The 27,325-nt window shown below is 46.9% G+C and overlaps 1 protein-coding gene across 1 annotated transcript; it reads right to left on the bottom strand.

The window, feature by feature from the left end:
• Positions 1–8,994: 8,994 nt before the first annotated feature.
• SUN3 (Sad1 and UNC84 domain containing 3) lies at positions 8,995–26,766 on the bottom strand. Its single transcript, XM_078059841.1, has 10 exons — positions 26,645–26,766; positions 24,369–24,430; positions 22,289–22,392; positions 20,773–20,813; positions 19,473–19,644; positions 17,547–17,631; positions 16,845–16,960; positions 14,703–14,870; positions 10,055–10,147; positions 8,995–9,203 (listed from the first exon to the last, which is right to left on the bottom strand). Exons 1-10 carry the CDS (start codon positions 26,764–26,766, stop codon positions 9,084–9,086), a joined length of 1,083 nt encoding a protein of 360 aa, XP_077915967.1. The 3' UTR covers positions 8,995–9,083.
• Positions 26,767–27,325: the final 559 nt, after the last annotated feature.

Genomic DNA, 27,325 nt, shown 5'->3' on the forward strand with positions numbered 1-27,325 from the left:
GGCTCGAACTCACGACCCTAAGATCAAGAATCACACGCTCCACCGACTGAGCCAGGTAGGAGCCCCTGATCTTTACTTTAAATGACTTAATTTTACGCCATAAAAAATAAAACGATTTTTTAAACTTGCTAAGAAGACTTCCGTGATAATGTATTCTGCGTAGACAAAGGCCCAAATAATCTAGGGAATTTTGACCCAACGGTTATAAAATTAAGCTGTAATGATCTTTTCCAGAAAGAAAAAAGGGATCTTACATAAGAAGTCTTGCAGTTTCCTTAAACTAAATAGGTTTAGCAAACTAATAATTTCAGTTCTGATAATCAAATATATTGACACTACTTCCCTCCATTTTTTCCAAATGATTGTGAAGTAAGGAACAAGACCACCAGAGATCTCTAGAAACCCGTGTGGGCTACTGAGTTTTCTCATTCATGTTGCCATCAGTCCGGCTGGTAAACAGCTTCCCGATGTAAAAACAGCCGCACCTCAGGGGTTAGTAAATCAGACAGAGGATGATCTGGGGAACAGTGTCGATGTTGTTCATTATGTTTGTGTCCTGTGCGGGGAAATGCCCTAATTTTGTCCTCAAATGGTAATACAACCAGAGGGTAGCTGTTGCCCAAAGCTCCGTGTGCCCAGTGTGGGTCAGGTGCTTGCTATCTTCTCCAGTCCCTGCGGGGAGGACTGTTTGCAGTCCCAGTGTTACCAGTTAGTGTCGGAAATCTTACCCCAGGGGAAAGAGACTGGCACGGCTCAGAGCTTCTGCATCGGATGTGACAGGCAGTATTTATCTTTTCTTTTTCTTTTACATGAAAACACATAAAATGAAGGAAAGCATACTGTAGAGGTGGCTTGAGGGCATGTCTTTTGAGAATTGTGCCGGGTTAAGGGATGGTTTTGCTTAAATGGCTTTTCAAAGTCTGCTCATCTTTTAGATGATGAAGGAAAAATACTTCCATAAATTTCATAAACATTTTTAGAATTAACGTTTATGGAGCCCGTGACAACTGTCACGCACAGTGCTCGGGGTTGGGGTGCTTTCTTTTATAAGATTTAATTTATTTGTCAGAGAGAGAGCACAAGCAGGGGGGAGTGGGAGAGGGAGAAGCAGGCCTCCTGCTGAGCAGGGAGCCCGATGTGGGGCTTGATCCCAGGACCCTGGGGCCATGACCTGAGCCGAAGGCAGACGTTTCCCTGACTGAGCCCCCCAGGTGCCCCAGGGCTTGGGTTCTGAGGAAGGGGACAGCCACTACTCAGGACAAGGGAGACCAGCATTTGTCGGCTGTCTCCCGTCTTTCGCATACAAGGTACTGTCGAAATACAATCCATGCAGGAGGAGTTAGAGAACCATCACTTTGATGACAAACCCCAGAAGGCAGTTGCTATTACCCCCAGTTGAAAGATGGGGGACCACGGAGAACGAGCAATGTGGGCCATGGCATCAGGGTAGATGGGACGATGGGGTGGCTTCCTGGCCGGTTTCCCGGGCTGGTTGCTGCAGGTTGAGGGTCAGACTTCTGCCCCACGTGTGAGCTCTGGCCACCGTCTGTGTGTGCATCCAGCCTCTCGTGATGCTGCCAGCATTCACTAGCAGAGGGGGCTCTGCCGTCTTGGAGTCTTCTTTCAGGACCTGGGACCGGGATCCCGAGAAACTCTGTCAGAAAATGGGCAGTGTCTCAGTCACACGGATGTGTAGGAAACTCCCCCCAAACTGGTGGCTGTGATGTCTTCATGAGTCTGGCCTCTTCTGCTTGCACCTGGGCATCCCTGTGAGGCTGCATTCGGCTGGGGACTGGCTTCGGGGGACCTCCCACACACACCGGATGGTTGGTGCGGGGTGTGGCCCGGGGCACCTCCTTCTGCTCCCTGTGGCCCCCCATCCTCCTGGCAGGGTGATTCTGGACTGTGGTCCAAAGAGACGGCAGAAGCAGCAGGGTCTCCAGAATTCCTACAACATCACTTCTGTCTCGTTCCATCGGTCAATGCAAGTCACAGGCCAGCCTAGATACAAGGAGGCAGAGGACCAGACCGCACCTCTGGATGGGAAGAGCGGCCAAGTGGAACAGCCAAGGGCATGCATATGGGATGCAGAGGGAGGACTCTGTGCCCCTAGAACAGCCTCCTGCCAGGCTACGGTCATGCGTGAGGCTTGAGAGAGAGGAGCTTACATGCCGTTTCCTGTCCTCGTGTTCCAAGATCTCCAGGTAACTTCATAAGACCTCCCATCACTTGTACTGGGCTTGTCATAGGGCATTTCTCTTACAACCCAAACTGCCTGTCCTAGAACACTGCCCAAGGTCATAGTGCTTGTTAGCTTTGAAACTGATCATGACCCTGCATCTCCCGATGTCAAGCCTGCACTCCAAATTCATGCCACCCCAGAGAGTCATGCTCACCAGCTGAAACAGAATTCTATCATGGGTTCCCCAACCTGGGGAGGGCCTCAGGGGCACCAAGGGATGCTGTGGATGCCAACGTCATTCCCACCAAGTGCTGGTACATGCCCAGACTAACTAACTAGCTCACCTGCCCTACAATGCTCTTGCAAAACGACCTCCACGCTGGTGGCTTGGAAGTGATTGTATCATTCACTCCCTAAGAGCAGTGGCCGCTTGGGGATCCCCCTCCTAAGGGACCAACTTAGCCCTTCCTCCACAGCTTCGATTCCCCTGTCTCCCCCTCCATCCCACCACCTCCCTCCATCACCCCGTCCCCACCGCACGACCCTGATCCCCACCTGGACAATTGCACAACTCCCTGTCCAGTCTCCGTGTGTCCACTCCTGGGCCGTCTGCTCAGTTCTCCAGCGGCAGCCAAATGGACACGTCTAAACTCACAGTTGATCCCCAGTGGCCCCAAAAGCATCATTCCTCGGGTAGAGCCTAAAATCTTTACTCTCTTGTCCAGCCTCATGGCATGTCACTTTTGCAAAGCTCTTCAACTTCCCTTCATGCCTCGAAACACCACACAAGTGTGTCTCCTTATAGAAACATGACTACCCCACACACGTCCCCCTCGCCCCGAGTCCCGCGTGGTGGCTCCCGTGTGGCTTCATGGTTTCGCCAAAGAGCCAGCTTCTCCATGGAAGTGCCATGTATCAGGTGGGCTACCTGTTGGCTGATGGGAAGCACGCATCCACAGGGCATTGTCCCCTAGAGCAGATCGGAGCATCCCATGGTCCTGAGGCTCGCTAAGTGGACCTTGTGCTCAAGGGAGGCTCAGAAAGGACTGAGGGCCTGAATCCTGTGCTGGTGACAAAGTGAAAGGCACCCTACCACGGCGCCATGCCTACATCCTCACGCTCAGGAATGTGCAGGCCAGCGTCCTGGCGTCTGGCTTCTCTACTTCCATCCTAGGGGCGCCCTGGCTTCCAGAATGGCCAGGGACTTCCCTTGTGTGCCCAGGGCAGTGAGGAGACCAGTCAACTCCTGGCCCAGATCTCTCGCTTGCCAGAAGCTGCCCCACTTCGTATTTGCATTTCCTTCTTGTTCGAATTTTCTTCCTTCCATTCTGTTGCTCATTCTCCCTTCACATGACATGTTTCACCATTTATTGATTTAGCATCTCCCTTTCCCCCTTGACCACGGTGAAATAAGACAGTACGCATGTCCAGGCTCCTGGCACACAGCTCTGAAGACCCCGTCACTTCCTAAGAGACAAGAACACTAGCAGCATCTTACACCCTAATACCTGGTCTTGGGCCCCATGCCTGACACAGAGCTCCTCAGCCCCTTTTGAATCTCCTGGGTGAGAAGAGCACCTTTGATTTAATGAGGTGAGTCTTGGTGCGCCCCTGGATGGGGGCTGATTGCCAGAGAAAGCCCAAGCCCTGATCAGAAGCCTGGAACTTGCTGTCCGACCCTCTATTCTCCAGAGGGGAAAGAGGGGCTGGACATGGAGTTAGTGATTGATCAAGCCTCCTTAAAAATCCCAACAGTATGGGGTTTAGAGAGCTTCTGCATTGGTGGACACGTCCATATACCGGGAGGGTGACACACCCCAACGCCACAGGGACAGAAGCCTGTGTGCCTGGGACCCTTCCAGACTTCACCCCATGTATCTCCTTGGCTGTTCATCTGTGTTCTTTATTACATAATAAACTGGTAGGTATCCGTTATTTCCCCCAGGTCTGCGTTCTGGCAAATAATTGAATCCAAGGGAGGCAGGTGGTCATGGGAACCTCCAAATGGTAGCCAAGTTGGACAGAAATTGTGGGTAACCTGAGAACCTGCTACTCGGCCTCTGAGGGGAGGGCAGTCCTGTGGGACTGAGCCCTTTACTTGTGGGGTCTGCGCGGAGACTCTGCTTAGTGTCAGAATGGAGTTGAATCATAGGCGCTCAGCTGGTGTCATCGAATTGCTTGGAGTTGGGGGAAACATAGCCCACATCTGGTGTCACAAGTCTTGTGAGTGTGGTCGTCATGTGAGAGTAAAGGAGAAACACACAGAAATGAGTTTTTCCTTTACAACCATCATGGCGGGGGGCACCTGGGTGGCTCCATCTGGGAAGCGTCCGACTCTTGATTTCAGCTCAGGTCATGATCTCAAAGTGGTGAGATCGAGCCCTGTGTCGGGCTCCGTGCTGAGAGTGGACTCTGTTTGGGATGCTCTCTCTCCCTCCGCCTCTGCCCCTCCCCCTGCTTGTGTGCTCTCTCTGATTCTTAAAAAAAAGAAAAAAATACAACCATCATGTAACAAAGCAAGAGACTATGTCATAAAGATTTGATGTCTGAATAGGTAATATTTTCCCATGGTTTGAAAACAAAATATTGGGGGCACCTGGGGGGCTCAGTCGTTAAGCATCTGCCTTCGGCTCAGGTCACGATCCTGGGGTCCTGGGGTCAAGCCCCGCATCGGGCTCCCTGCTCAGCAGGAGGCCTGCTTCTCCCTCTCCCACTCCCCCTGCTTGTGTTCCCTCTCTCACTGTGTCTCTCTCTGTCAAATAAATAAATAAAATCTTTAAAAAAAAAAAAAGAAAACAAAATATTGTATAGTAGATGGGGAGCAGCAAGGTCCCCATCTATGTGGGAATCCTCCTGGTAAACACTGCTGATGAGGGCGCCTGGGTGGCTCAGTTGGTTGAGCGACTGCCTTCGGCTCAGGTCATGATCCTGGAGTCCCAGGATCGAGTCCCGCGTCGGGCTCCCCGCTCAGTGGGGAGTCTGCTTCTCCCTCTGACCCTCCCCCGTCTCATGCTCTCTCTCACTCTCTCTCTCTCAAATAAATAAATAAAATCTTTAAAAAAAAAAACACTGCTGATGAATACCTTTATATGTACATATATATGTATATTTTTTGTACATGACGATGTGTTGAGTCAGAGGGTATATTCATCTCTCATGTTGATAGATTTGTCAAGTTCCGTCCGGAATGGCTGTGCCTGTTCACATTTTCACCAGCAACGTGTGGGAGCCTGTTTTTCTAAGCCTTTCCCATAAAATATTACCAAACTTTTGAATTTTTCTAATTTCACTGCTGAGACATGGTATCCCTGGGTCACTTTTGCCATTTCTTTTCAAACAAACAAGTTCGAATACCTTTTCATGTGTTTCTGTGAGCCCTCGGTTCACACTTTTGGGCCATATTCCTGTGGTTCTTGATATTGTTATTGCCTTGTTGAGACTCTTGACATATTGGAAAGTTACTCTTTATGATGTCAATGGCAAACCTTTGTTTTTCTATTTTAAGCTTTTGTCAGCCATGCTGTCTTTTTGGTCTGATGTACTAGGATTTATATCTTCTCTTTTGTGGCTTCCGCAGCTTGAATCATATTTAGAAAGTCTTCCTCTATCCAATGCCACACAGGAATTACCGCAAGTTTTCTTGTTATATCTTTATGGTTTAATTACACCCGTAAATCTTTTACCACGTTGGAAGTTCATCACGTTGTGAAGTGAGGAATACGGATGCAACTCTGTTTTCCTAATGAGCAGATAATTACCCCAAGCCAGTCCTGCTCTCCCATCCCCTTGAGATGGCCACTTATTGTATACACTACGTTCCCCATAGATAGAGATCTATTTCTGACATAGCAGAAAGACTTGTGTGTCCGTTCCATTGGTCTGTCAATGTTCTAAGACCCCACAGTTAATTAGTGTTTATACCTCTTTCCTTGATGACTCTGGGATACCAGTCCCAGTCCGTGGGGTTTTCTTCTTCCACACAAGAAATTGTCCAACACCAGCTGGGTGTCCTATAATGCAACTCAAGTCTGACACGGTCTCCCTGGAGATGGCATCAGGCCCCACATGCTAAGGGCTGGGTCCCACAAGACTGCCCCTCCCTCTCTTTCACAATTCCAGGATGTCCCCTGTGTTCCTGGCCTACTGGCTGTAAATTGGGGTTCCCACGATCCCCTCCTTAGGTTTAATGAACTTGCTGGAGTGGTTCAGAGAACTAAGAAACAGTTTACTTAGTGGATCGCCAGTCTATTATAAAAGGGTAGGGGCACCTGAGTGGCTCAGCCAGTTAAGCATCCGACTCTTGATTTCAGCTCAGGTCTGGATCTCAGGGTTGTGAGATTGAGCACCGTCTTGGGCTCCGAGCTCAACTGAAGATTTTCTCTCTCCCTCTCCCTTTGCCCCTCCCCTGCTAATGCTTGCACGCTCGCTCGCTCTCTCAAATAAATAAATTAATCTTTTAAAAAGTAATAAATAAAAAGATATAACTCAGAAACAGCCAGAAAGAAGAGCTGCACAGGGTGAGGTCTAGGGAAAGGGCGTGGTGCTTCCACGCCTCCCCAGGGCACCACTAACCCCCGAGTCTCTGCACTCACCAACCTGGCAGCTCTTTGAACCCCATCCTTTTGGGTTTTTACACAAGCTTCACCATGTAAGCATGACTGATGTAATCATTGGCCGTAGGTGAATGAACTCAATCTCCAGCCCCTTTCCCTGGAAGGTCAGGGGTGGGGCTGAAAGTTCCAAACCTTGAATCCTGGTTGGTTCCCGTGGCAACCAGGGTGCTTCCGGTCCTTTGGAGCTTTCCCAAGGTCATCTCATCACCATAATAAGAGACCCCCTTCTGCTCCTGTCACTTAGTGAATTGCGAGGGTTTTAGGAGCTCAGAGCCAGAAAGGGGACAAAGGCCAAATATATCTTTCTTATTATAAATTGCAATGTCATAGAGCTATTTCTCTCTGTTGATTCTCTTCCTTACAAAGGTTTCCTGGCTTCCTACCAAGTTTCTATTTTCATATGATCTTTAGAATCAGTTGGTTCAAAACACAGCTCTTTTGGTTTCTGAGGTATATATGTGTTTTAATCTTTTCAAAACTTACTAAAATTGAAAATATCAAATACGGATACTAAATGTAGGCAAAATAGTATAAGTGAACCCTCGGGGACCAGCACCCAACTTCAATGACCATTTCACGGCCAATCTTTTTCATCAATACCTCAACGCATGTGATCCTCTTATATAATTTTGAAACATATCCCAAATATATCATCTCATCTGTAAATACGTAAATACATAAATCTAAATATAAAATATACAAACATATATTTTAAAAATACATACATCTAAATATATAAATCTAAGTGATAAGAAGTCACATAGGCACCAAAACATTGTTTTTAACAATAATTCCAAATAATAGCCCATAATCGTTTCATCAATACCATCAATACCATAATCGTTTCATCAATACCAAATTTTTTCCGGCTTTTAATTGAGATCAGATTGACTGTGTAGGTTACCTTAGGGAGAATTGACATCTTGGTAGTGGAGTTTTCATATCCACAGAGCAAGTATGTCTTTCCATTTACTGGAGTTTTGGCTTAGTGATCCACCAGTGTTTGGGGGCGGTTCTTCATGGTGGGTTCCCCTCATCCGTGGTTTCAGGTCAACTGTGGTCCCGAAGCAGGTGATCCCCCTTCTGATGTACACGAGGTCAGTACAATCTAACGCTAGGTCACAAGCTTGCATCACTCACCCCCTTCATCCCCTCACCTGGATTTCTCCTTCTTTCAATCATCCCATGAAGGATGAGTGCAGGACACAGTAAGATGGTGTGAAAGAGAGACAGATTACATTCACGTATACTATTATAATTGTTCTATTTTATTATTAGTTGTTACTGTTAATCTTTTACTGTCCTAATTTATAAATTAAACTTTGTCATATGTGTGTGCATATAGGGAAAAACATAGGCTATACGGGGTTCGGTACTATCCACGGATTCGGGCAAACATGTATCCCCCAAGGAAAAGGGGGGCTACTGTACGGGTAGCTTAATTCTTTTCTTTTCTTTAAATATTTATTTACTTGAGGGGGAGGGGCAGAGAGAGGGAGACTCTCAAGCAGATTCCCCACTGAGCCCGGAGCCTGACGTGGGGCTCCATCCCACGACCCTGGTCATGACCTGAGCTGAGACCAAGAGTCAGATACTTAACTGACTGAGCCACCCAGGCGCCCCTTATTGTTTTTTAATCATTGTTGTAACTTTTGTAAATTGTATCCCCTCACTGGTTGTTGTTTGTATTTATGAATGAAATCGATTTCTATATAATAATTTTGTATCCGCTACCTCCCTGCAGTTTCTCCTTGTTTGTAACGTATCCCTTCTTTGACTTCACTGCAGTTCAAGGAATTCACCAAGCCATCTGCAGGTAGTCATGGTCAGATTTCCCCTCTAATTTTTACCTCCAATTTCTCTGGCTTACCTGGTTGCATTGACCGACACCAGCAATCATCACTTCTACATCACTGTTACATATACATATGTCAGAGCGGTAACAGGGGCATCCGTGCCTGGTGTGGTTATGGTCGCATGAGTAAAGAAGGCAAAGAGGCAAAGATGCTAGTATGAGAGACTGTAGAATAATATCAGCTTCATTCCAAATACATACATTCTTTTCGGTGCTTCCACAGGATTCATCCTCAAGAGCAAAACCAGACCATTGCATTTATTTTCATATCTTTTACTAGTAAAACTCATTCACATTTTATTGGCAGGTATGAACTACTTTGAGTTTTCCCTCCCACTCCCTTTTGGATTCCTCTAAGTGCAGTGGATCTAAAGGAATAAGAATAGTCCCATATTCTGGACCTGTGGTCATGGCCATCTGCACGGGTTCCTCTCTAGGGGTACTCTCCTGGGGTACCGTGGACCCGGAATCTATATAAACACGTGTACTTCGGGTGTCCCCAGTTGCTGAGGATTTTCAGTTTCACACATAATAAGGATTCAGAAACGTCATGCTGAAAATAAAGAAAAGATACAAATGAATGCCTTATACAGAAATCCATCTCCAAGAATCCCAAGGGGTGCTGATATAATGGGAAATTAGAACTCTTTCCTTCCTAACCAGTATTTTATTAGACACCCAGTCTCATGGATGGAAAATAGGTCCGGGTAAGTGCAGGGCTCATAAGAAGATGGTGCACCCCGGGTGGGAGCGGGAGAGAGACACGGATAAACGATCACATATGAGAAACTTCACAGGTTCATTCATTTCTAACACATATCGTTTTCAGCTCAGATTATCTCGGCATTGGCCAAGAAGTGTCATGTATTTCTAAATCTTCCTGTGCCTACTGACAAATAATGAAAATGTATTTCATATACCTTAATGGCTTTCAGGGGTTTTTATGTTAACAGTTGGTATTTTTTCCCCATTTCCTCTTCCTAACACTCCTCAATGTCAGGAAGACAGATTTGACTCACATTGTCTGATATTTATTTTCTCTTCCTGAGCTCCTGTCTGCCTGCAGCCATCTCCATGGGAGATGACCTAGTGACCACCAAACCTAATAGTATCGAGAAAACCCATTAGATAAGGCAAGGACTGAGAAAATGAATATAGTAAAAATAAAAAAAAAAGTAGCAAATGAGGAAGAATCAGGATTAGAACCTGCTCTGGTATTTGCCTGGTTTTTGGCATTAAAATCCATGTAGCACTTGGAGCTAAAAATGGAAGCTAAGCCAAGCCTTCCTTAGCTCATACTTCTGTCATAATTATCCTCACACAACACTGTGCATCAACAACACCCACAGAGCCGCCCCGGGGATGGAGTTCCTCACACCCCACGTTTTCCGGGGTGCTCGTTACCTGGAGCTTGAATGTTTGAACGGTGCTTCCCGTTTTATTATATACGAACTGACCTAGGAAAATTTCTTCTCCCTCACATTGTTTCGAGATGCCCTATGAAGGAAAGCAACAGACAAGGGGGTTCTCATGAGTGGATGCTCGGCTAAAGAAATGGAGGCAGTTGTCTGTCCGGGTAGCAACAATTCACGAGACATCTTTGGCGGTCCACCAGGAGCACGGTGCTGTGGCAGGACCCGGTGCTGACCTATACACCCAAGAGGTGTTTAACTTGGGGGCTTGTGAGGCAGGAGGAGACTGACCACAGGTCTGATTGGATAGATACACAATAGGTAGATAGATTGATCAATCGATCGATAGATGATAGATAGATAGAAAGATAGATAGATAGATAGAGACAGGGAACTAGAACAAATCCCAGCATTGACCCTGGCTCAGTAACTGAATTTGCAGGTGGCATACTTTGAATAAAATAAGCACAAAGTGAGGGGCGCCTGGGTGGCTCAGTCTTAAGCATCCCACTCTTGATTTGGGCTCAGGTCATGATCTCAGGGTCATGCTCTGCACTCAGCACAGAGTCTGCTTGTCCCTCTTCCTCCATTGCTCCCCACTCCACTCTCTCTCTCAAATAAATAAATAAATAAAATCCTTAAAATACACCCACACAAAATGAGTCCCCATGCTGACCCAAAGTTTTCCGAAACGAGATAAATTTAATCCAATTACCAGACTTCGAGAACGCAAATAACTCCATCCAAAAAGTAAGCTTTTGTTGACTGAAAGACCTTAGCAGTATTTGTACGCTCTTTCCCTTGAGCTTTTCCCTTCATCCTCTACCTTCAAAATGGAAGATTTTTGAGAGGAGACAGACTGGTGGAAATGAATTTATTTTGTGAATCTAAACTTTATCATTAGTGTCCTTAAATAATGGCCACACAATAAACAAAGAGTTCATTGGTTCAGTTGTTTGATAATGAAAATATTAATATGTAAACTTTATCAGAAGTTATTTTTAAGTAAGCTCTACGTCCAGCCTGGGGCTTGAACTCATAACTGCGAGATCAAGAGTCACACGCTCCACTGACTGAGCCCGCCAGGCACCCCATCTCGATTTATTAAAAGAATTGTTGGGGCGCCTGGGTGGCTCAGACGTTAGGCGTCTGCCTTCGGCTCAGGTCATGATCCCAGGGTCCTGGGATCGAGCCCCGCATCGGGCTCCCTGCTCTGCAGGAAGCCTGCTTCTCCCTCTCCCACTCCCCCTGCTTGTGTTCCCTCTCTCGCTGTGTCTCTCTCTGTCAAATAAATAAATAAAATCTTTAAAAAAAAAAAAGAATTGTCTACAGCATGATTACATAATGCAGCCACAATTGTATATACCTACGACTCAAAGCTCATACGCAGCTGACCCTTGAACAACACAGGTTCAACTGTGTGGGTGCGCATAGATGTGGATTTTTTGGATAAATACAGCACAGAACTGTAAGTGTGTTTTCTCTTCCTTATGATTTTCTCAGTAGCCTTTTCTCTTCTCCTTCCTTTATTGTAAGGATACAGCGTCTAATATGTATAAGATACAAAATACGTGTTCATCGACTGTTATCAGTAAGACTTGGGGTCCACAGTAAGCTGTTGTAGTTAAGTCTTGGGGGGTCAAATGTACGGGGGGTTTCAACTGTGTGGTAGGGGGTGCGCTCTGTAGTTCCTCTAGCTTTAATCTCACTGGTTCATAAATTGGCTAATATAAGAGAAAAATGATGAGAAGGTTTTTATTGCCTGAGGGGTTACCCATAATTCCCCTGTAATGAGCAACCGAGGGGTCCCTCTGAGATGCGGTTTGAGCGGCTCAACTCCGACCTCTGTCGGTGGCAGATGTCAGCAAGCACCTACCGTGGGTGGCGGCAGGCTCGCCTCAAAGGACAGTGGTTTCCTTTCTGCCTTGTGGCCCAGAATCATGCCATTTACAGGCATTCAAAGGGTGCACAAAGCAGGCTGAGCACCCATGTTTTAACTCCAAGCCCCCGCTCCAGGTAGGGCCACCAAGGAGTTGAAGAAAGGCATAGAGCAACAGGGAACACCTGGGAACAGACAGTAAGACGGAAGGTCTGGAGAAAGCCGATCGGCGACTGGTGTAGTGGCCTACAGCAAGAGTGGACTATCCTGGCAGCACGGGGACCAGCAGCATGCCGCTGCTGCCGTTGCAAATTCCCAAGAAGGACAGACACAGGGCCACGGGCTGGGGGAGGGCGGGGGCTTGCAGAGGGAGCCCATGTACCTATTGTCCCTGTGGGTGGTTGACCAAGCTGAAATCTGGGCACAAGGTTGCAGGATTCCTCCAGGGTCAACCTGCCCCGTAGCATACTCTAGGGGTTCCGGAAGATTCGGCCCAAGCAGAGCACCCACTCGGCAGCCACCACCTTGCATGCACAGCTTTTGGCTGGCTTTTTACCCTTTGGCTCTTAAATGCAACAGACAAGCCTCACCAGACATGAGAGAAAAGCACTTTTCCACAAATAGGAAAAGTGGTATTTGGGAATAAGGACACAGGAAGGAGCAGGAGAAAATGCAACACAACTATAATTAATGTCTATTAATATCTTCCGGAGCTTAAGAGAAGATATTGCATCCATGAAGGAAGAAATTTAGACTCTAAAGAAAGGGAGTTATTTGCAGGAAAAAAAAGTCTTAGAATAATCATGACAGCAGAAATGAAAAATTCCACATATGGGTTAGGATATAAGTTGATAAAATCTTTCAGAGGGTGGAACAAAAAATGGAGGAGAATTAGACAGAAAAGATTTTTTAAATAATAGATTAGATGATTAAGTCGAATCCCCAGGATGCAGACATGAAGTTCTGGTCACATCGGAGCAGAAGGGCAGACTGGGCCAGAGGGACATTTTTAAAAAATAAAATAAAGAAGAAACTTGGAAATGATCTGACATGAAGGAACATAATGGCGGGATTTTTACCCTTTGGAAAAAAGAGGTGGGGAATGGTTTTGTGATAGGAATGTAGAAAAGTCAGCAAATTCAGTTGAAATAAGGCATTTGTTTTAATGAATAGGAACATCAAACATTTTAATGAACAGGAACATCAAAGTCTTACACAAAGAAAATACTATTCCGGTATACTGTAGGGCTCAGTGAGAACAACATTCACACAGTCACAGTGAAAACATTGCATATTGATTGAAAGGAAGATACGCCGTCCAGCAGTGTCTCCAACATGACACACAGATGTACCACGTGACCTCGCAATTCTACCTCCAGGTATTGACCCAAGAGAAATGAACACCGATGTCCACACAAAGACTTGGACACGTATGTTCCTGGCAGCGCTCTTCATAATAGTCAAGAAAGAGGAAACAGCTCAAATGCCCATCAGCTGATGAGTGGATATATAAAACACAGTCTATCCACACAATGAAATATGTATTATTCAGCAATTTATTTATTTTTATATTTTTTAATTAAATTTTTTTTTTTATTTATTTGAGAGAATGAGAGAGGGAGGGAGGGAGAGGCAGAGAGAGTCTTAAGCAGACTCCATGCTGAACGCAGAGCCCAGCGCGGGGCTCGATCCCAAGACCCTGAGATCACGACCTGAGCTGAAACCAAGAGCGGACGCTCAACCCACTGAGCCACCCAGGCGCCCCTATTATTCAACAGTTGAAAAAGTGAAGTGCAGTCACACATTATAGAGCACAGAGGAACTTCAAAAACATGATGCTAGGTGGAAGGACCCTTTCACTGAAGACCACATATTATATGATTCCACTTACATGAAATGCCCGGAGTAGGCAAATCTGCAGAGACAAAGTAGGTCATGGTGCCAGGGGCCGGGGAACGGGCTCAGCGATGAGAGCTGACAGCTCAGGAGAGCAAGTTTTCTTTTGGGAGCAACAGAAATGTCCTAAAGTTGATCGTGGTGAGGGATACACAACTCTGTGAATATATATACTAAGAGCCACCAACGTGAACACTTTAAGTAAGCAAATTGCTGGTATGTGAATGGCCTCTCAATAAACTTGTTTATTAAAGAAAAGTAAGACCTAAAAACTGGGGGAGGATGGGAGAGCCGTGGACGAGGACTAATCTTCATTTTTCATCAGAGGAAGTCTGTAGATTATAAGCAAAACTGAAAAATCAAAAAGTAAAAGTAGGGGCACTCAATTGGCTTAGTTGGTAGAGCACAGGACTCTCGATTTTGGGGTGGTGAGTTCGAGCCCCACATCAGGCATGGAGATTACTTAAAAAAGAAGAAGTAACGGTAAAAGCAAATATGAAGGCAAGTGTACCGAACCGAGCAGCTAAAACTGTGGCCAAGTGGAAGCTTCCAGAGAGTAGAAACCTGGGACAAGAAGCCCTGGCACAAGAAAAAAGTGTTTAGTTATAAGTATACGAGAATGTTGATTTTTTAACTGTGCACATATAGCTTTGATAAAAGTGAAAAAAAAAAAAAGTAATAGAAATCATCTGGTCCAACCCTCTCTCTTTGTAGCTGGCAAAGCAGAGGTATCGGAAAGAAGTAACTTTCTCACAGTGATGAAAATGGTTAGCTGCACAGTTCACGTGCCGTCCCAGCGTCTGATTCCTTGCCAACCCCCTCCTAGCATAACCCACTCTGAACACGGATTCCGACTGCCTCTCACATAGACGGAAAATTCCTTGGGTGCGCTGGAGATGTTTCCTGAGGGAGACACCTTCTCTGAGATGTGCTCCATGGTAATGGCAGTTGGTGTGATCTTCCTGGCAAGCTTGATCAGGGCGTGACCCTGGGAACCCGGGAAGGCCCAGCACTTCCCAGGGTGGACATCCGGCTGGAAAGAAAACACCGAGTTAATCTCTTATCAGGTGGTATAGATCCACCACTGCAATATTGGTCAGCAAATCACTATTGACCACAGATCTCACTTATGCCTGTAATACAAAGGCATTGTGTGGGGTACATACCACACAGGAAAACTGCCAAGGTACCCAGGGGTTTGGTTGTTCTTTCAGAGCACATTAGGCTTCGATCACTCAAAGCCTTTCATTATAGGATTATCTCTTATATGATTATATAATTTATTTATTATGCATTTTCTTTTATTGCTCTAACTAGACTGTATGTTGCTAGAAGGCAGCCAGTTGGCATCAGTGGTGATGGCATGCTGGTGGCAAAGACAGTGATGGAAGTGATGGTGGAGGTGATGGTGGTGACAATGATGGTGGTGATGATGGTGGTGGTGGTGATGGTGGTGGTGATGGTGGTGGAGGTGATGGTGGTGATGATGATGGTGGTGATGGTGGTGGTGATGGTGATGGTGGTGGTGGTGATGGTGGTGATGGTGATGGTGGTGATGGTGATGGTGGTGATGGTGGTGGTGGTGATGGTGATGGTGGTGATGGTGGTGGTGATGGTGGTGATGGTGACAGTGGTGGAGGTGGTGGTGATGGTGGTGGTGGAGGTGATGGTGGTGATGGTGGTGGTGATGGTGGTGATGGTGATGGTGGTGATGGTGGTGGTGATGGTGGTGATGGTGACGGTGGTGATGGTGGTGATGGTGATGGTGGTGGAGGTGGTGGTGATGGTGGAGGTGATGGTGGTGATGGTGGTGGTGGAGGTGGTGGTGATGATGGTGGTGGAGGTGATAGTGGTGATGGTGGTGATGGCGGTGATGGTGGTGGTGGAGGTGATGGTGGTGATGATGATGGTGGAGGTGATGTTGGTGAAGATGATGGTGGTAGAGGTGATGGTGGTGATGATGATGGTGGTGATGGTGGTGGTGGAGGTGATGGTGGTGATGATGATGGTGGTGATGGTGGTGGCGGAGGTGATGGTGGTGATGATGATGGTGGTGGTGATGGTGGTGATGATGATGGTGGTGGAGGTGATGGTGGTGATGATGATGGTGGTGGTGATGGTGGTGGTGGTGATGGTGGTGGTGGTCAAAGCAGTGGTGGTGGTAAGGAAGAAAATGTACCATTTTCTAGATCTAGAGTCTGCAATGAGATCCGTATTATTGCTCCTGAAGGTATTCCTACCTTGGAAATGGACTTCATGTTTGTAGGTTGTAGTTAAGATCAGTGCTACCATCTGTTGATGTCTACCTAGAGCCTTCTGAATGGAACTCACATGTCAGTGGAGGTCGTATTTGGCAATGTCTCCCATTACACTTGGACTCTGTAGGAATGTGTTGGTCTGGAGGGGGGTAGCACAGTGCTGGCACTTAGGGGCGAGCACCTGGAGCTAACGGTTGTGGAAAGACTGAAGTTTTCAACTAAAGAGGGGGGCTGCAGGATCAATTTAAGGAAAAGATATGGAATGCAAACGTCCTGTTTAAGAAGTAAATAATCTAGCTTACAGATTTTAAAATGATAAAAACAATTAATAATTAATCATTTAATTAATTTTTAATAATTTATGAGTTTACGGCCTATAAAATAAGAAATAATTTATATAGTTTGATAACTATTAAAATGCAAGTAGAGGGGCACCTGAGTGGCTCAGTCAGTTAAGCATCCTACTCTTGATATCGGCTCAGGTCATGATCTCAGGGTCGTAAGATCAAGCCCCGCATCAGGCTCTGCGCTCAGCGTGGAGTCTGCTTGAGATTCTCTCTCTCTCCCTCTGTCCCTCCCCCTCGTCCCCCCCAAAATAATAAAATAAAGTAAAATAAAATGCAAGGTGATGGTTTCAGGTTCTGTGACAAATTCAGAGTGGCCTCCATTTGGGGTGTTAATATTTTCATGATACATAATATGAACAAAATCTTCAAATATAAATAAATTCCTCTTAGTCTAGCTTTTACCTGGAGAATAATATCTGGAGGCATTTCGTAAGTTAAGAACCCGATCCCATGCCAGTAAAGTTTTGCTTTATTATTTTTGTAACTGTCCGAGGTCCCAGCTTCAATGACAGAAGCCCCTGCAAAGAGAAAATAATATTTTAAATAAAGAATTACACATCTCAAGACACATCATTTATATTTTCACAATGTTGTTAGAATAGCGTTCCCAGGCAAATTGCAAGTAAGGTGACGTTCACACTCGGGAATCGGTAGGGGGAGTACGGCTTCCCGCTCTCATTACTGCTGAGACTTGGTCACTTTGAGAAAACATGCTTGCTCCGTGTGGTTTCATAGCATTTCTGAAACTGGTACTGAATGAATTCCAGAACAATTGATTCAGAGGGGGAAATATGATGTGGACTGTGTTTATTACCTCAACGGATGTATGGACGCCCATATTTTAACAGTTCATGTACTGAGACTTTTAAGTCAGCCCAACCTACTTAAAAACAAAAAAGGCATAAAAACCAACAATGTCAGGGCCTCAGTCAGTAGAACATGCAACTCTTGATCTCCAGGTTGTGAGTTCGAGCCCCACACTGGGTGTAGAGATGACTTAAAAATAAAGAAATTTAAAAAATCTTTAAAAAATAAAAAAAATAGAAAATCAAATATAAAGAAAAGGGACAGCTTGGGAGCATTAACTTTTCAGTTTTTACTCACCTGCTGATTTAAGGGCATAGTCGGCCATTTGGACTTGGTCCTCTCTCAACTTTTTAAGGACATAATTTACCAAGTTTGACATTTCCTGTAAAAACAGTAAAAAGAATTCTCTGTTAACAATCTCGGCTACCTGCTTGCGTTTTGACAACTCACTTTGTTGACTTGCACCTAAGGGCCAAATACGAACAGTGAACATTGAGGAGATACACAGAGCCAGGGGCTGCACACGGATTTCTAATGCCCTCCACAGCCCTGAGGGATCACCATTCTCCAGGCCGCTGAGACACGTCCAGATGCTCCCCAGTCCCAGCGAGGTCGGAGCCAAGGCCCCTTCGGAAGCCCTAACGACCCCCCATCATGCTCTGCAGGGAGGTGGTCACACGAGGTTGTGCATGCCACCTGCTGGGCCCCCCCCTTCGTTCGTGTCTCTGTTTAGTAATAAAGACTTGACCATTCTGTAGGTATTTGGGCATCAGGCCATTTACATGGAGTTCATGACTGCTTCTTAGAAAGTATCCATCTTGGGGCGCCTGGGTGGCTCAGTTGTTAAGCGGCTGCCTTCGGCTCGGGTCGTGGTCCCAGGGTCCTGGGATCGAGCCCCACATCGGGCTCCCTGCTCGGCGGGAAGCCTGCTTCTCCCTCTCCCACTCCCCCTGCTTGTGTTCCCTCTCTCGCTGTGTCTCTCTCTGTCAAATAAATAAATAAAATCTTTAAAAAAAAAAAAAGAAAAAAAAAAAAAGAAAGAAAGTATCCATCTTTAGGGCGCCTGGGTGGCTCAGTCGGTTAAGCATCTGCCTTCGGCTCAGGTCATGATCCCAGGGTCCTGGAAATAAGCAGGGGGTCTGCTTCTCCTCCCGCTCCCCCAGCTGACTCTCTTTCTCTCTCAAATAAATAAATAAAATCTTAAAAAAAAAAAGGGGGGCACCTGGGCGGCTCAGTTGTTAAACGTCCGCCTTCGGCTCAGGTCATGATCCCAGGGTTCTGGGATCGAGCCCCACGTTCGGCTCCCTGCTCCACGGGAAGTCTGCTTCTCCCTCTCCCGCTCCCCCTGTTTGTGTTCCCACTCTTGCTATCTCTCTGTCAAATAAATAAATAAAATGTTTAAAAAAAAAAAAAGAAAGCATCCATCCTTTGAGTTAATACCGGCTTCTTAAGGACGTTCTGATTCTAAGAAAGCAACTGTCCTAGAGGACCCACCGTTCCAGTTTTAACTGACTCAGACCCTTGTCCCGGGGCCATGACAATACAGGGCCAGGAAGGCAGGAGGTGTCAGGGTGAGGTTTCTGTGTGCTTCAGAAAATAGGCATCAAGGGAAGAAGAGAAGAAGCTAGTGTGGGAGACGGGGAAAAGCAGCCAAGCTCATTGGCCTCCAGCATCATGTGCCCTAATCGGGTGCTGATGAGGTCAAGGGCACTAGCTTCGGCTCCGTGAATAAAAATATTCTGCTCTGGGGCGCCTGGGTGGCTCAGTCGTTAAGCGTCTGCCTTCGGCTCAGGTCATGATCCCGGGGTCCTGGGATCGAGTCCCACGTCGGGCTCCCTGCTCGGCAGGAAGCCTGCTTCTCCCTCTCCCACTCCCCCTGCTTGTGTTCCTGCTCTCGCTATGTCTCTCTCTGTCAAATAAATAAATAAAATCTTTAAAAAAAAAAAAAATATTCTGCTCTGTTAAGTGTTCACAGGCTGCATTTCTGAGTGATCTTCTGTGTGTCTTACGGGAAAATAAAACGGCATCGGGTATTGACTTGGGCAGGAAGTCCGTCGGATGGCAAGTCTTCTCTGTGACACAGGGATCACAGACAAGCGGGTTCCCAGGGCAAGCTTTCTTGAGGTAAGCTCCTGTCAGGGAGAACCTTCCGGAGGAGGACAAAGCATCCAGTGCTTGAGTTTTCTGCTCCCAGAAGCCGTGCAATGCGACCCTCCCAAGCGCCCTTACCTCGTCGGTGGCCTCCAAGGGCTCCTGGTCCTCATCTCTGTCCACGTTCCAGCTGTAATTGCGCAGACCGTCCTGCATATCTCTAAGCAATGCCTTCAGAACATCTATTTGTTCAATTAAAAATAGAATTTCACGGAAGTTGTTCTCCAGAGTCTGGCTTTCCTTCCTGTAAAGGGAGACCCCCCGATGTGAAGGGAGGGAGCCTGGGCTTCCTGCCATGGGTTGGGCTTCAGGAGCGGCAGAGGAAGAGGATGTTGGAGGAGAGACCAAGTCTTGAGAGAGGGAGTCGGGGATGCCCCTTGGTCTAAAGCGTCGCCTCTCACTCCCTATGCACAGCAAGGACATTCAGGGCAAGAAGCTTCCAGAAGGTGTCCCAATGCTTGGGGCACGCTCTATGCAGGCAAGTAGGGCTCCTCCAACCTTATGCGTCCCTGGTCTCTCCCTGGGGGCTCTGCTACCCTGACCGGGCTGCATGACCTCACAGCATGAAGCCTAAATCCCCATGGGCCACCTTGTTCCCTTGTTCAAATGGGGAACACCCTGTATTTCCAGGGGGATATGGAGCAGGGGTTTCATCCTGAGCCCTGAGGTCCTATGGATGAGGCTCAGGCAAGGAGGGTGGCTGGAGATTACAGCTGGGGACAGCCACCTATCCCTGCTGACAGCAGGAGGGTGCAAGACGTTGTTTTTGCAGAATGGCTTCCGCCACTTGGACAGTTTGAAAATTACTGGTGGACACAATGAGTACGTGTCAAGCCAGTAGGTGTTTCTTTAGGTTGAAAAATGTAAGCACTACTCACCTACAACTTTCTTCCCCCCCAGTTTGTAAAACAATACAGGTTCAAGGTTTGGCAAATACAAAACTTTTCAAGAGATAAACACTGCTGCATTTCTGTGTGTTTGTAACAGTTTTTATTCCATGAGAAAAACTAGTAACAAAATACAGATCCTGATTGTGATCTTGTGTCCTGCTGCACTTCCCAGGTCCTAGATACGTTATTATGTATTATAATCATTAAATATTTACATTATTCATTATTAGTTACTTCGAAGGCTTCATAATTCCCCATTACACGGATATTCTCAAATGTATTTAACCATTGGCCTGTTTTTCTTCTCCAAGTGGTTTTCATTTTTTTAAATCATAACTAATCTTGAAAGCACGGCTCAGTGTATATTTCCTTAAAGAATGAGCCCCAGAAGTGGGAGTGATTTTAGTTTCATGGTTTTAGAAAAACATTCCGCTGCTGGAGTCACACCAGCAAAGTCCCCTGAATCAGAAAACCTCACTCACTTTAAAAGCTCCACTTGTTCTTTTGGCGTCCGAAGTCTGGCCTGGAAGAAACCAAAGGACCCCAATCATTCGGCATCTTGCCTAGTCAAGCAGAGTTAGTGTTCTTATTCGTAAAGGGGAAAGAAATCACATTTGCACCCGGATAGACATGCATGACAGGGGGGGACGCTGAGGGTCCTCTAAGACACCTGCATGTCTGTCTGCCTTCCTGTAAATGGTTACATTTTGTGGGGATGAAGCAACACCCAAATCTGAAAGTGACAACTGGAGTCTAAGAGGGGCTGTTTCTCAAAGTAGTGAAAGTGCTGGGGCGCCTGGGTGGCTCAGTCGTTAAGTGTCTGCCTTCGGCTCAGGTCACGATCCCAGGGTCCTGGGATCGAGCCCCGCATCGGGCTCCCTGCTCCGTGGGGAGCCTGCTTCTCCCTCCACCTGCCAATCCCTCTCTCTTTCGCTCTGTGTGAGCTCTCTCTCTCTCTGCCTCAAATAAATAAATAAAATCTTTAAAAAGATATCTAAAGAGAAGGGAATGCTGTTTAAAATCAATTGTTAATTGAATAAAAACAGCTTCTATTGCCCATAGCTATTGTAGCTCAAGTCTGAAGGCTGCTTGGAGGCAGAATTTCTTCGTCTTTGGGGGTCTTTTTCTCTTAAGACCTTCAACTGAGGGGCGCCTGGGTGGCTCAGTTGGTTAAGCAACTGCCTTCGGTTCAGGTCATGATCCTGGAGTCCCGGGATCGAGTCCTGCATCGGGCTCCCTGCTGAGAAGGGAGTCTACTTCTCCCTCTGACCTTCCCCCCTCTCATGCTCTCTCTATCTCATTCTCTCTCTCAAATAAATAAATAAAATCTTTAAAAAAAAAAAAAAAAGACCTTCAACTGATTGGGTGAGGCCCACCCATATTACGGAGGCTAATTTGCTTTACTCAAAGCCTATCAATTTAATGTTAATCACATCAAAAAATGCCTTCACAGCAACATCTAGAACTAGTGTTTGACCAAACATCTGGGCACCTAGCCTAGTGAAGGTGACCCATAGAATTAGCCATCGTAATAGGGGTAAGCCTCCAAAGTCCTAGCTCATTCCAGCATCAGCTGAAAACTCTAAAGTCCATAGCCTCATCTAAGTAGCACCTAAGTCCGATATGGGTTAAGATCCCAGACAGAATTCATCCTGAAGCTAATTCCCCTCCAGCTGTGAGGCTATGAAACCAAACACGTGATGTGCTAAACACAGTGATGAGACAGGTGGAGGATAGACATCCTCATTGCAAAAGGAAGAAACAGAGAAGACAAAAGGTTCACAAACATTCAGTCTACGGTAGGAGCCTGCCGGGATCAGAGGCTGGAGAGGATTTGTAGGTCAAACTGTAGCTTAGTCATAAAACCACTTAATAGGACTCTGGTCCCTACACTAATTCTATTAGATATTCACATGCAAAACAAAGGTAACACACTGCAAGTTGGAGCATGTTAAATTTTAAACGAGTGACATACAAAATGATTTAACAAAACATCACCTGATAATTATAAAGCCTCGAACCGTATTCTGCAATTAGAGCATAAAATTGTCTGGATTTCTGAGGAAACTCCGTTTCTTTAAGCCACATGTGATTGCCAAGTCCTGTTAAAGAAAAGACCAACTCTGATGGAAGAGTCTGTCTGCAAGCATTTATGATCGTCTACATGTACGTTTTCTAAAGATTTTTAAGTCATCTCTCCACCCAACGTGGGTGACATGACATGACACCGAGATCAAGAGTCGCGCGCTCCTCCGACGGAGCCAGCTGGGTGCCCTGATATGTTACATGCATTGATAAGAATTTCTCTAAGCATGAAGGATACATACACTCTTAAATAGAATATCAGATCCTTGGGTGACAATATGGAAAATGGCAATATTGGGTGCTTAACAAAATCAGGTCTCTGTTGAAATGTTCATACACGGGCGAAGATGAACAGGATCTACTTTTGTTGGACTCTGAAATCTAATCCCAAACTTACAGCCACCAGAGGACTGAAGAAAAGCAGATTATTGTTAAGAATATGGGATTCCTGCTCCCCTGCGTGCCATCCCTCGGTCCCCAGCATGGTGGCAGGGACTGGGAGCACGGGGGGATTGCTCGTGCAGCTTGCTGGTTCCAGGGGGCTAATGCAGACTTGTTCTTAATCTACAGTGACTGGGAGTTTTGACCGTCCCAGTGTTCCCACTCCCTTGGGCTAGAAGGGTTTTCTGGGAGGCTGTGATATCTGTTGAAAGATGGGAGCCTGGGTGGCTCAGTGATGGAGCGTCTCCCTTCGGCTCAGGTCATGATCTCTGGGTCCTGGGATCGAGCCCAAAGTTGGGCTCCCTGCTCAGTGGGGAGTCTGCTTCTCCCTCTGCCTCTGCCCCTCCCCCCTGGCTCATGCTCTCTCTCTCTCTCTTGCTCTCAAATAAATAAATTATATCTTTGAAAAAAAAACTTAAGGACATAAATTGGCCTTCCCCACCTGGGCAAGGAATAGGGAATGGGGCAAGGGGCAGACAGACCCAAAACATGGGAGGGAGAAGTCAGAGGAGGAAGTCTCTCGTGGGAATAGGGCTTGGAAGGGAAAAAAGAATGTAACACTCATGTCCGGAAGTGGATGCATGTTCAGAAGAGATCATAGAGAGGATCCCGGGCTTGCGTGTCAGGTGGCTGTGTGAGCCAGAGGTGGAGGTTAAAGCAGAGTCGTGGGTGGCCCAGCTTAGCCCTGAAAGAGTGCCCCAGCTTAGCATCACAGGATCAAGACTCGGAGAGTCCTCATTCCCTCTCTCTCTCTCTCTCTCTCTCTCGATGACTCCAGGAAGTCTCTGTCAGGTCACTAGCTGACCACTGAGATAGCAAACAGTGACCATCAGTAAAAAATGACTACAGCCCTCGAGGAGGACTAACAGCAATCTCTGGGAGAGGGGAAAAAATCTGACTTCCAGAGTTACCATATTAAAATATTGAAATGCCCCGTTTCCAACACAAAATTACAAGGCACACAAAGAAACAAGCGAGTATGGCCCATTTAAGGAAAAAAAAAAAATGGACCGAAACCATCCCTGGGGAAGTCCAAACACTGGACATAGTAGGTAAAAACTTTATTTTAAAAAAAACGTTTTATTTATTTATTGAGAGAGAGAGAGAACTCGTGCGCACATGCAGGCGGGGGGAGGGGAAGGCAGAGGGAGAGGGAGAATCTCAATCCGACTCCCCTCTGAGCATAGAGCCCAATGCAGGGCTCAATCCCACAACCCTGAGATCATGACCGGGGCCAAAACCAAGAGTCAGATGCTTAACGGACTGAGCCACCCAGATTGGAACCTTGATTTTACTGGGCACTCTGTGCTTCAAGTCATCTATATATTAAAGAGCAATTTTCCATGTGCTAGGGGGCGCGACGCGGGATATTGGCAGCAGAAACCTGCAAACGGCACGTTCAGCCATTTCTTCAGCCCCCTGGGGATGAGTGAGAGTCTTTCGTGCCATCTATCTGCGACATTTATTTCTTTCCAGAGCTTTCTCTGGCATTTCCACAGAGATCCCCCTCCCTACACAGAAACATCCTGAGACATGGCTTTAAGGACCTTACCTATAAGAAGAAGAGTCAATATAGACACCGTGCTTATGACAATCTTCCACGACTGGGTTAACCTGAAGAGAAGAAAAACAAAAAGAACGTAAGGGTCCAGCAACAGTAACCTGTACTTTGAACGTGAAACTAACCACTACGACCAAGTCCACAAACGTGCTCTTTCTAGGCTGAGTCTGAGAATTAATTCACTTCCTAACCGAACTTTGGAATCGAGAGAGAACAGTTTCTGGGGTGGTGTATTTACACACTCAACCAGACGTCCCACCCCTCAGGTCACACGTGTTACGGTTACGCTGGGGTTTACGTCCCGTGTACGCCCCAGCGTTTTCGTGTGTGTAATAGATACTTACAAAGGATGTACCAGAAAGGGTTATCCTCGCGGTCTGAAGGCAGAAGGAGAAGAGCTTAGAGTCTGATTTCATGGAAATTAGGTATTGGGTGCCTCAGTCGGTTAAGTGTCCGACTCTTGGTTTTGGCTCAGGTCTTTTTTTTTTATTTTTTTATTTTTTTTATTTTTTTTATTTTTTTTTTTAAAGATTTTATTTATTTATTTGACAGAGAGAGACACAAGCAGGGGGAGGGGAGAGGGAGAAGCAGGCTTCCCGCGGAGCAGGGAGCCCGATGTGGGGCTCGATCCCAGGACCCTGAGATCATGACCTGAGCCGAAGACAGACGCTTAACGACTGAGCCACCCAGGCGCCCTTGGTCTTTTTTTTTTTTAAAGATTTTATTTATTTGACAGAGAGAGAGAGGGAGAGAGCACGAGCAGGAGGAGAGCAGAGGGAGAAGGAGCTGAGCAGGGAGCCTGACTCGGGACTCAATCCCAGGACCCTGGGATCATGACCTGAGCCGAAGGCAGACGCTTAATGGACTGAGCCCTGGGAGCCCCATCGGCTTAGGTCTTGATATCAGGGTCGTGAGAACGAGCCCCGCGTTGGGCTCCACCCTAGGTGAAGAGCCTACTTTAAAAAACAAAAAAAGAAAGTAAGTAATTGGTATTCAGTGAAAGAACTAGGATGATTAACAACTATCTGATGAAGTTCTTTAAATAATCATAACACTTCCCCTCACTTTTTCTTGCAGTCTACCCTCTACACAGAAAAAGACACAAATCTTTGTGGACTTTTACAGGATGAACACACACGTGTCACCTCAGCAAGAACGAGCAAAAGCCCCCCCAGCCCCATCACACCCTGCGCTTTCCATCCCAAAGGTCACCTCTGTCCTGACCCAGAAGTTTTTCTCGGTTCTTTGCCCTCAGAGGGAGGTGTATCTTGAAAGCACATCCTCTGTAAATATTATTTCTTGGTCATGTGGGGGGGTCCACTGCCTAAAGAGCGTTATTCAAAGGTGCATTTACCACCCGGGTGAGCCCTCCCGATGGGCTGCATGAAATAAAAAGGACCACGTGCAAATGTTCGGCAAAGGTTACTTCTGCTTTTTGATAAAACCCTGGCTGTCAGCCTCTGCATTTTAAAGCCCCTTGGATGCCTTTGCATGACCTGTGGGAGCCTGTCTTCTGCGGGGAGCATGCTTTGCTCCTTTAGATTGGGACTGTCCAATACCTCTTCTTGTATCATGACAAATGATGACAAAACTTTGTAGCCCTCCCTCGTTTGTATGGGAGGGTTTGTTTCCGTGCAAGCGCTCTGCTGGCACCACTCGTGTGGCTATTCTGTGACTTTTCATTTTTGTTTTCCCAGCAGGCAGCGCAGAGGGGACAGGGGAGGGGGGCTGGGGTCTTTGCCCTCCTTCCCCCCCGCTCCCCCCGCCCCGGGTGGGCAGGGAGTCTCTGCGGCCTCCTTCTGGCCAATCCACACCTGCTCTGACAGCAGGACGCAGTTATTGGCTCCAAATCCGTGCCCACTAACCATGTAGTCATTTGTCACCCAAGGATGCGCTCAGTGTACTCTGTGTCTGGGGTCCTCAACCGCGGGGCTAAGCACCATAAATCACAGAGAACGGACAAGCTAGGTAAAGACGGGAATAATCCGTAAATCCGTAAAGTAAAATAGTAATCTTGCTGCTGCTGAGGTTCATTCTTCTTTAGAGGTGGCTTCTGGTTCACAATCCTTGTGCCCCGTGGGCTGGAATGAGTCAAAGTACCCCCGGCGTGGTGATCAAGAGACACCTGCCAGGAAAGTGTTCGGAAATGACTTTCTCTCAAAAGGAGAAAGGCTTTTATTGGGCTATTTTCCAAGTAAACAGAGCACGTCTGGCCTGAGGCACGTATATATGCGATCTGATAGCAATCGTTCTTCAGAGTTACGTACCCGCTGGCGTCGGGGTTCCCGTGCTCCGAGGGCAGGACATTAAGACTGTCGCTGTCGCTGGCTTCCTCCGAATGACTTCTACAAAACCTGGCGGCCCTTCTCGGCTTCGGCCTTCCACTCATTTCCCCCCACAAGGTAGCAAAGAGCTGGGAGAAGGAAGAAGAGCATCCGTGGGCTCTTTGCTATTTTAAGGAAAGTATGACGCCCTACAGAGAGGATCTGGGGTTGCTTTCTTGCCTTACTTCCCGGCTGTTTCTCCTTCCAGGGGAAACTGTGAGCGAGCGAATCTGGAACCGCCGCGGACCTCTCTGTTGCATCACCTTCTGTGATGCATCACAATGGAAACCCCACCCCGTGTCAGGTGGGGCACCTGCAGCCGCCTCTGGGCCCACACCTCGTCCTGAACGCGCGTGTTCACGCCTCGCTCTAACAGCTTCTGAACGGCCCGCGGTCCTGCCAAGGTCCCCCTGTACCCAGCTCTCTGCTGTCACAGACCAGGGGTTTGCTGCGTCCCCTTCACAAGTGAAATACCACGGAGACCATGGGAGGCCCCAAGATCCCGCTCCCCAGTGTCACTCCTGTCCCTTCCTTCCCACGGGGAACTATGATCTGGAAACTGATACATGGAATTCCCGCGTATTTTTAAATATTTTAGCGCCGGTATATGAGTCCATACAGAAC

The sequence above is a fragment of the Halichoerus grypus genome, chromosome 12 (assembly GCF_964656455.1).
Source record: "Halichoerus grypus chromosome 12, mHalGry1.hap1.1, whole genome shotgun sequence".
NCBI classification, from domain to species: Eukaryota; Metazoa; Chordata; class Mammalia; order Carnivora; family Phocidae; genus Halichoerus; species Halichoerus grypus.